This window comes from Somniosus microcephalus, chromosome 4 (genome assembly GCF_052327205.1).
Source record: "Somniosus microcephalus isolate GS21.2 chromosome 4, FLI_Smic_1.0, whole genome shotgun sequence".
NCBI classification, from domain to species: Eukaryota; Metazoa; Chordata; class Chondrichthyes; order Squaliformes; family Somniosidae; genus Somniosus; species Somniosus microcephalus.
This window is the reverse complement of record NC_140990.1, coordinates 143,764,937-143,775,753: the sequence shown is the minus strand read 5'-3', so window position 1 is coordinate 143,775,753 and position 10,817 is coordinate 143,764,937. Positions and strand designations below refer to the sequence as shown.

Here is a 10,817-nt window from a genome sequence, read left to right as displayed (position 1 = left end):
TCTGACAGGACTGGACAGACTAGATGCAGGAAGGATGCTCCTGATGGTCGGGGAGTCCAGAACCAGGGGTCACAGTCTAAGGGTAAACGGTATGCCATTTAGGACAGAAATGAGGAGGAATTTCTTCACCCAGAGTGTGGTGAACCTGTGGAATTCTCTACCACAGAAGGCAGTAGAGGCCAATTCATTAAATATATTCAAGAAGGAGTTGGATATATTTCTTCAGGCTAAAGGGATCAAGGGGTATGGGGAGAAAGCAGGGACCGAGTACTGAATTTGGATCAGCCATGATCACATTGAATGGCGGAGCAGGCTTGAGGGGCCGAATGGCCTACTCCTGCTCCTAAATTCTATGTTACCTATGTTAATGTTGAAGGTTGGAAGCTTGCAGAAGAAGCAAGGCTTGCTGTGGACCTTAAGAGCAGCAGCAATAATGACGTCAAGTTCTGCGACTTTTTGACTGGAAACATTGAACTGCCAAGGCTTCCCACACGCTGGAAATCAATTGGCCAATTGTGGTAAATTTGTATCAATCTCACAGACCCATTTGCAATCGTGATGGAATCACTAAATTAGGGGAAACCACCAATTCCCCGCACCTGAATTAAAATTGACCCTATGGTGTTAAAAGACGATCAGACCATTCAAATGCGGTCCATGCAAGTCACGTATAACGGATATCCTTCTGTCTGTAATACCACGGGACATTATTAATTATGTAGATGCGCTCGTGCAGAAAATACCAGGGAACGCTTTTAGAACATGCCAGTGCACGAATCGTTCCTATAACAACAGCCGCGGTTTCCTCGGTGCAATATTCTGTTTTCAACTTCTGGCAACAAATGGCCACAAATCGATCGAAGGTGAAAGCGACCGTTAACAAGACAGAACTGTCTCTTGATGCATGAATTAAAGTAATGCTGAGACTGCATCCGGGAGTAATGGACAGGAAGCTACCTGGAAAATAAATAATAGGAATCCGGTTTAATATCAAAGCAGTGATAATGACCAGGAGTTCCGTCACCGCCATGGACACCAGGTACCGAGTGATACATCTGGAGAGACCGGACTTACCTCGGGGCAGGATCACAATCGCCACGAAATTAACTGTAAGAAAGAAAGACTTGCACTTAATTAGCGCATCACCGGACGTCCCACAGCGCTTTACAGACAATGACGTGCTTTTGGAAGTGCAGTTACTGATGTCAGTAAATTGGGATGTTTGTGTCATTGGTTCTGTATGGTTACAAGACACTAAATTGGGATGGTTTTTGTCTCTGGTACAGTCAGATCAGCAGCCCCAATCAACGGTGGGTTTGTTGCCCACGACTATGCCTCTATGCCAGCTTGTGAGTCTCATATTTACACTAATTTATTGCTGGGTAATATTTTATACGTATACATTTTTTGACAAATTTGTACTTGGTGTTAGGGTGAAACTGCCAAATCTGCAATTACTATTCATCCCTATTGGTCATGCCGACACAAAGAGTCATTTGTTTAGTGTAGGACTGGAGTACATGTAGGCCAGACCAGGTCGAGTGGGAGGTTCCCTTCTCTGTCTCACATTACAACAATGTAGCAGCTTTCATGCCTATTCTAATGGGAAATAGAGGAATGGCAGAGTCTCTAAGCAATTATTTTGTATCGGTCTTCACGATAGAAGGCACTAAAAAGTTCCCAATAATAATAGATAATCAAGGTGCTATAGGGAGGGAGGAACCTAAAACAATGTCTATCACTGGAAAAAAAAGTAATAAGTAATGAGCAAAAGCAAACTAATGGGGCTAAAGCCCGACAAGTCCCCTGGACCAGATGGCCTGCATCCTAGGGACTTAAAATAAGTGGCTGCAGAGATCACTGCAGAGATAGTGGATGCGTTTGTTATAATCTACGAAAATTCCCTGGCTTCTGGAGAGGTCCCAGCAGATTGGAAAACCACAAATGTTACGCCACTATTCAAGAAAGGAGGGATACAGAAGCAGGAAACTATAGGCCAGTTAGCCTACCATCTGTCATTGGGAAAATGCTGGAATCCATTTTTAAGGAGGTAATAGCAGTACATTTAGAAAATCATAAGTCAATCAAGCAGAGGCAACATGGTCTTATGAAAGGGAAATCGTGTCTGACAAATTTTCTAGAGTTCTTTGAGGATGTAACAAACAGGATGGATAAAGCGGAACCAGTTGATGTAGTGTATTTGGATTTCCAGAAGGCATTCGATAAGGTGCCACATAAAAGGTTACTGCACAAGGTAAGGTTAATGGTAATATATTGGCATGGATAGGGGATTGGCTAATTAACAGAAAACAGAGAGTCGGGATAAATGGGTCATCTTCTGGTTGGCAATCAGTAACTAGTGGGGTGCAACAGCGATCAGTGCTGGGGCCTCAACTATTTACAATCTATATTAATGACTTGGATGAAGGGACCGAGGATACTGTAGCCAAATTTGCTGATGATACAAAGATAGGTGGGTTAGCGAGTTGTGAGGAGGACACAAAAAGTCTGCAAAGGGTTATAGATAGGTTATATGAATGGGCAAACATTTGGCAGATGGAGTATAATGTGGGAAAATGTGAGTTTATCCACTTTGGAAGGAATAATGAAAAAGCAAATTATTATTTAAACGGAGTGAGACTACTAAATGATGCGGTACAAAGGGATCTGGGGGTCCTAGTATATGAAACACAGAAAGTTACCTTGCAGGTACAGCAAGTAATTCGGAAGGCTAATGGAATGTTGGCATTTATTGCAAGGGGTTGGAGTATAAAAGTAGGGAAGTTTTGATGCAACTTTAAAGGGCGCTGGTGAGACCACACCTGGAGTACTGGTCTCCATAATTAAGGAAGGATATACTTGCATTGGAAGAAATGCAGAGAAGGTTCACTAGGTTGATTCCTGGGATGAAGGGGTTGATGTATGACAGAAGATTGTGCAGGTTGGGTCTATACTCATTGGAGATTAGAAGAATGAGAAGTGATCTTATTGAAACATAAGATTCTGTGGGGCATGGACAGGCTGGACGCTGAGAGGATGTTTCCCCTAGTGGGGGTATCTAGAACTATGAGGCACAGCATCAGAATAAGGGGTCGCCCATTTAAGACGGAGATTAGGAGGAATTTCTTCTCTCAGAGGGTTGTGAATCTTTGGAATTCTCTACCCCAGAGAGCTGTGGAAGCGGAGTCATTGAATATATTCAAGGCGGAGACTGACAGACTTTTGAACTACAAGGAAGTCAAGGGATATGGGGGGAGAGTAGGAAGATTGGATCAGCCATGTTCTTATTGAATGGCGGAGCAGGCTCCAGGGGCCGATTGGCCTACTTCTGCTCCTGTTTCTTATATTCTTATGGTCTTATTTTATCTGATGCCAGCCCACAAACGTACAGATTTATTGTATTCACCTTATCTCAATAACATTGTTTTCCAAACTCTGAAGCGCTCCATGGACAATTCTCACAATGCACAATTAATCCTGTGGTTTATACCTTCATTATTTTATTAATTCACCGAGTACATTCAGTGGATATGTGACCGCGTTCTTTAACTCCATTCTGAATTTACACTGAGTCACTGCATAAATAAAGGTGTTGGTGCAAGAACTCAACAGCTGAAGCATATTTCCGCTTTCTTGTAGAATAAATTTGGGGTCACTGAAGCCTTTGATTATATAATCATTTGTAAATCGCTCATAAAAGAACTGTACAACAAACGTCATCCACAACAGGATGAAAGTGCCCGAGATGGCGAAGAGTAAAACGATGGACTTTCTCCGGCTCTCCATCTCTGGGTCACTCTGATTCTCTCCATTGCTGTGGGCCCGGAGTCTCCTGCGGGCTCCACTGGCCACTAGAATGTATCTGACGGTCAGAGCATTGAGCAGCAAAATCAGAAGGAACGGGGCACATGGGGTCAAAATACGGTCGAACCAGTCAAACGCTCTCCATACGGGTGAGGTATAACGGATTTTCTTCAGTCTGCAATACCACGGGACATTGTTACTTATGTACATGGGCTCGTGTATAAAGTACCATGGGACGCTTTTCAGACATCCCAGCGCACAGATTGTTCCTATAACTACAGCCGCCGTTTTCTCGGTGCAATAATTTGTTTTCAACTCCTGGCAACAAATGGCCACAAATCGATCGAAGGTGAACGCGACCGTTAACCAGACCGAACTGTCTCTGGATGCATGTATTAACGCAATGTTGAGACTGCACACCGGGGTGATGGACAAGAAACTACCAGGAAAATAAATACCCGGAATCCGGTTTAATATCACAGCAGTGAGAATGACCAGGAGATCCGTCACCGCCATGGACACCAGGTACCGAGTGATACATCTGGAGAGACCGCACCTTCCTCGGGACAGGATCACAATCGCCACTAAATTGACTGCAAGGTTAGAGAGAGATGAAGAATTAGAGTAAGCTCCAAAGAAGTGTTAGGTTGACCGGAATTATGCAAAAATAGCAGCTTTGTTAGCTGAAGCGACGAAAACAGTGTAATAATCCAAAGTGGGAGTGGGACAGACCGCCAGTTCGGGTGAATGAAAGTTAATAATTTTCATTTATAATGGGGATCCATAAGGGAACAAATCCAGTCAAACAATTTTATACGTTTCAAATGGATTAAAAGAGTGGACTGTGCAATGATAATTAAAATAACCCGTACCTGCCTGAGGAGGGACAGAGCAGCGTTTTTAGGAAAGATGTCAGGAGCAGCGAGTGTGGAAGTCCAGTGAAGGATCGAACCAATGGTCGGGGTTATAAAATGGAACAGAAGCCCGGGATTAACGTGTTCCCGGAATAAGGCTTATTAATAAACTAGTCACTTATTTGAAGGTTTCGAATTGTTGACCTTTAGCTTACCTTCAATAAGTCGATTCGTTGAAGCCAATCAGCGTAAAGTAAATCATTAAATCATCTCAGCAATTGATTGATATGTTGGATTGATTAATGCTGCATTTGTCAACAAATGGTTCACCTATCATTATTAATCAACAGTCAATGAGTCACATATTCATTACATTCATCGGATGAGACGTTTAACCGAGGCCCCGTCTGATCTCTCAGGTGGACTTATAAGATCCCATGGCACTATATCGAAGAAAAGCAGGGGAATTATCCCGGGTATCCTTGCCAATATTTATTCCTCAATCACATAGGATATACGGCACAGAAACAGGCCATTCTGTTCAACCAGTCCAGTCCAACATCACTAAAACAGATTACCTGGTCGTTATCACATTGCTGTTTGTGGGAGCTTGCTGTGTGTAAATTGGCTGCCGCGTTTCCTACATTACAACAGTGACCACACTTCAAAAGTACTTCATTGGCTGTAAAACGCGTTTTGACGTCCCGAGGTCGTGAAAGTGGCTATATAAATGCATGTAGTTCTTGAAAGCAGTCATCAATTATTTGTATATCTATGCGGACCAATTTGAATTGCAGAAAATTAACGCGAGTTAATTAATTTAATTTAGTTGCTGCAGCCATGCCTCTCAAATGATGCCCCTTTGTTTTCTCATAGGGTGTTCAGTTCTGAGACGGTCGGAAGACCACTTTCGCTGTACTCATCATCCGCCCATATGATCTGGGGCTCTTCAGTTCAGTGGTGGGGTTGGCTTTGAACAGATAGGCAGCGTTTCTGCATTTTGTACAATAGTACACCTGTTGGAATTCGATGTTTGTCTCACACCCGATGTACAAATTAAAGGCATGACTGCGGATCTTCCACAGCGACTGAAGAATTACACTGTAAATAACTTGAATATATAGAACGCCAAGGCACCTGGGGGCTGAGAGCGCCCTCACAACCGCACCCCAGCTTGAGCCAATCCGCAGGAGAAAAGGGAAGATAAATCAGACAGATTCATCAATTACAGTAATGTGATAATACCACTGAAATAAAATATGAATAACGTGATAAAAAAGTATGAACACGGTTTCTCAGTGTGCTGTTGGTATCTAGCCTGCTTGTGCACTGCAGTGATATGATGTGCAATAAAAATTGTCATTTAAAGCAATCACGTTTCCCAGTCACACCCAGCTGCAACCGATTGCTTGGAGTCGCGCCAGGGGATGAGAGAAGGTGGGAACAGAGCTTAGATCCCTGGAACTGAGGGAGGTGAAATATTATTCGACTTGATTTCAACGCAATTGTTATACGTACATGTAATTCAGTTTAAAAACACAAAGATATTTTTGTAGTTAAATTGTCTCCATCTATCCACAATCGTCCAGAAACAGTTAAACGGGAGCAAGGCGGGAGCTGGTGGATAGTTCGCCCGCTCCTCACAGCGTGGTGGTTGTAGAAAATGGAGACACATTTCGAAGTGTTATTTCGAGGTGTGTGTTCGGGTCGGCTTATTTCACTCTGCACCACTACACAGGCCGAGTACAACCATGAAAGTACCCTCTTACCCTTTCTAGATCTTTTCATCGCTAACTGCCATCGTGACATCAGCCGCCTCCATTTCTCTGCTCCCCTCACTCACGCCAACCTACCTCCCTCTGAACTTGCAGCACTCCATTCTCTTAGATCCAACCCTGACATTGTCATTAAAACTGCTGACAAGAGTGGTGCTGTTGTTGTTTGGCGAGTCGACCTCTACTGTATGGAGACTGATCGCCAACTCTCCAACACCTCCTCCTACCTCTGCCTGGACCATGACCCCACTAGCAAACATCAAGCCACCGTTTCCAAGGCAGTCACTGACCTCATCTCCTCTGGAGATCTTCCCCCCGTGGCCACCAGCCTCATAGTTCCCCAACCCTGCACATCCCGCTTCTACCTCCTTCCCAAGATCCACAAACAGGACTGCCCTGGTAGACCCATCGTTTCAGCCTGTTCTTGCCCCACCGAACTTATCTCTTCCTATCTCGACTCTATCTATTCTCCCCTTGTCCAGTCTCTTCCCACCTACATCCGCATCTCTTCGGACGCACTCTGCCACTTTAACAGTTTCCAGTTTCCTGGCCCCAACCGGCTCCTTTTCACCATGGACATACAATCCCTCTACACCTCCATCCACCACCAGTATAGCCTGAGGGCGCTCCGCTTCTCCCTTGAATAGAGGCTTGAACAGTCCCCATCCACCATTACCCTCCTCCGCCTGGCTGAACTCGTTCTCACATTGAACAACTTCTCCTTTGAATCAACTCATTTCACCAAATCAAAGGTGTTGCTATGGGTACCCGAATGGGTCCCAGCTATGCCTGCCTTTTCGTGGGATATGTGGAACACTCTTTGTTCCAGTCCTACACGGGTCCCCTCCCGCACCTCTTTTTCCGGCACATTGATGACTGCATCAGTGCCATTTCCTGCTCTCGCCCTGAACTAGACAATTTCATTCACTTTGCCTCCAATTTCCAGCCTTCCCTCACCTTCACATGGTCCATCTACGACTCTTCCCTTCCCTCCCTCGACTTCTCCATCTCCATCTCTGGGGATAGCTTATTGACCAACATTCGCTACAAGCCCACTGACTCCCACAGCTACCTGGACTACACTTCCTCCCACCCCGCCTCCTGTAAGGACTCAATTCCATTCTCCCAGTTTCTCCGTCTCAGCCGCATCTGCTCCAACGATGCCACCTGCCACACCAGTGCTTCCGACATATCTTCCTTTTTCCTCAACCAAGGATTCCCCTCTACCGTGGTTGACACGGCCCTCGACCGTGTCCGTTCTATCTCCCGCACATCTGCCCTCACCCATGCCCCTTCCTCCTGGAACCATGACAGAGTTCCCCTTGTCCTCACCTTTCACACCACCAGCCTCCACATTCAACGGATCATCCTACGCCATTTCTGCCACCTCCAATATGATCCCATCACCAAATGCATCTTCCCCTCCCCTCCCCTTTCAGCATTCCATAGGGACCGCTCCCTCCGAGACACCCTAGTCCACTCCTCTATCACCCCCAGCACCCCTTACCCTTCACTCAGCATCTTCCCGTGCAAGTGCAGGAGATGCAACACCTGCCCTTATACCTCACCCCTTCCCACTGTCCAGGGCCCCAAACACCCCTTCCAGGTGAAACAGCGATTTACTTGTACTTCTTGCATTCTAGTATGCTGTGTTCGCTGCTCACGATGTGGTCTCCTCTACATTGGGGAGACCAAACGCAGATTGGGTGACTGCTTTGCGGGACACCTCTGTTCAGTCTGTAAGGGTGACCCTGAGCTTCCGGTCACCTGTCATTTTAATTCACTGCCTCATTCCCACTCAGGCCTCACTGTACTTGGGCTCTTGCATTGTTCCACGGAAGCACAGTGTAAACTCAAGGAACAGCACCTCATCTTCCGATTAGGCACTTATCAGCCTTCCGGACTCAATATAGAGTTCAACAATTTCAGATCATAACCTCGGCCCCCATTACATTTTTACTTATTTTTATCCCCACCTTTGTTATGGCCCTTTCCCACCCTTTTTTTTCTCTCTCCCACATGGCAGCTGTCTCTCATTCTGCCAGGTCATTTCACACCTAATCTAGAGCCGTCTTTTGTCTCCACTAGTCCTATCACCATCTCGTCTCGTTTTGAATACCTCTTAACGTCTCTTCACTTCTCTTTTGTTCTCTCCCAGCCTGGCCTTTCAATCTATTTCATTTCCTGTGCCTTTCCAGTCTTGACAACGAGTTTGACCCGAAACGTTGACTCTATTTTGTCTCCACGGATGTTGCCTGGCCTGCTGAGTTTTTCCAGCATTTTCTGTTGTTATTTCGGGTTTCCAGCATCCGCAGTATTTTGCTATCATACATGAAAGTAAACAACCGGCATAAACACTTGAAGGTAATTGCAATCAACTGTCGCACTGAACTACAGTCCTTCTATGTGTAACATCGGTCGAACCAATCCCGCTGTACAGACGACTCCGGGGGGAACACATTGCACAAAGTGTGGCCAATAACAAGTTACTGAGACGATCCAGATAACTAACGCTTTTTACAATCAATATCTTACTGCAATACTTTACCTGGCACAGCGATAGCTGCAAGGACAGTGTAGTAAATGGCATATACTAGGCCTCTGGGTGGGGCGTGCATTTTCTGTGAGAAGCAGCAACGTCTATTTCGGATCCCACACACGCTCTGTTCGACATTTAAAGGATCCCTTATTATACCTGATGTGAACCCTCCGAGACACAATTAGATGACATCACCATAAGTGTTAGTTACAATCATTGCACAAACAAGTTAGGTGACATCACCATTGGTGTTAGTTATAGTCATTGGACAAACAGATGAATGCACCGGATTTGACTCTGATTTCTGTTGCAGTAGAATGGACAAAACTGGACGCCACCGAGTTCTAAATGAAAACGCCGAATAGCTACAATGTGAGCTGAACACTGGAGTCACATTGCAATTTTCTGGTGTTTTTCCTTTAAACTTCTGCGGAAAGGAAATGTAGAATACTTGATATCAGCATGTAGCAACTGTTCAAAGAGAAAATGGAAGCCCCTTTAGATTGTCTGTTCAATGGTTCGAAGGTGGCTCCATATTGTTAACAGTTATGGTTTTCCCACATTTCAACAGTGACTACACTTCAAAAAAGTACTTCATTGGCCGTAAAGCGCTTTGGGACGTCCCATAGTCGTGCAAGGCACTATATAAATGCAAGTCTTTCTTTCCTTCTTTATTTAAGCATAAGTGAAACTTAATACACCCACTATTGGAGCAGCAGTTTACAAAGTACGATACAGAATTATATTGCTCGTCATTGTCCTTTGGGTAGTAGGCGTGGCCCAATCCTGGTTCCCTCTACTCACAGGAGCATCTGCACCTGTCTGGATCAGTGCCCTTCCTGGCCCGTCTAGTCTGAGAATGACACAAACCCACTAGGATATACCCCCAGAACCTGAACTACAGAAAGATCCATCTAATCATGTATTTTCCTTAACCCTGCATTCTACCCAATCAAGAACCCGGGAAGCTCTGCCTCCCACCACAGGCTTTGGGCCCCCGTAATCTCCTTAGCACAAGATCTTTCTGTTCTTGGTTTCCATGTTGATGACGCAACCTTGATGACAAGGGCTTCCAATTAGAGTCTCATTTTTCACATGATTTCTGCTAATCCTCACAGAAGAGAAAGAAGGCTACATTAATAAAACTATACTAACTTAATAAAAACTATAAACTGGCACTCTTAATATTAAACTACGGTCTAGCAAAGCTTAATCCTGAAAATTAGTAACAAGGGATTTAGAGTTGATTATGATTCCATGGCTCACTAATTTTCACATTCCCACAGATGTGGAATCAATGAGATAAAACTCAGAAAGCTCTGAGCCTACCCTGTCCTTTTCCCTTGCCTTTATAGAAAAATCCTGGAACTCCCACCCTAACAGCACTGTAGGAGTACATTCACCACACGGACTGCAGCAGTTCAAGTAGGCAGCTCGCCACCACCTTCTCAACGGCAACTAGGGATGGACAATAAATGCCGGCCTTGCCAGCGGCGCCCATATCCCCAAAATGAATTTAAAACAAATAACAGTTGTATTTAGATAATTAAAGAGGGAACTTGTGACGCACCCAGAACCTTCAGTCAGCAGGAATCAAAGGCAGTATGATTTCTGCAGAAAGAAGCTTGTCAGAGAAAAGCCTAGGGACATTTAACTCTTGCCATGCCTAATCCCTCAAAATACCTTCAAAAGCTCATATTCTTACAGTGTGCCTCACAAACTGGCCCAGTTACACACAATCCCCCATTTGTGGGAGAAAGGTTACTTCTGCAATGGAACACTTCTGGGCATTAATCATTTTTGTACTTGTTACGAATCATAGAATCGTAGATTGATACAGCACAG

The 10,817-nt window shown here is 44.8% G+C and overlaps 1 protein-coding gene across 1 annotated transcript; it reads right to left on the bottom strand.

Moving 5' to 3' along the window:
- Positions 1–664: 664 nt before the first annotated feature.
- LOC147119873 (putative G protein-coupled receptor 139) lies at positions 665–4,446 on the bottom strand (the record flags this gene model as incomplete). Its single annotated transcript, XM_085984173.1, has 2 exons — positions 665–957; positions 3,513–4,446. Coding segments are annotated over 2 exons (1,227 nt in total), but the record flags the coding sequence as incomplete, so codon positions are not given.
- Between the last annotated feature and the right edge of the window lie 6,371 nt (positions 4,447–10,817).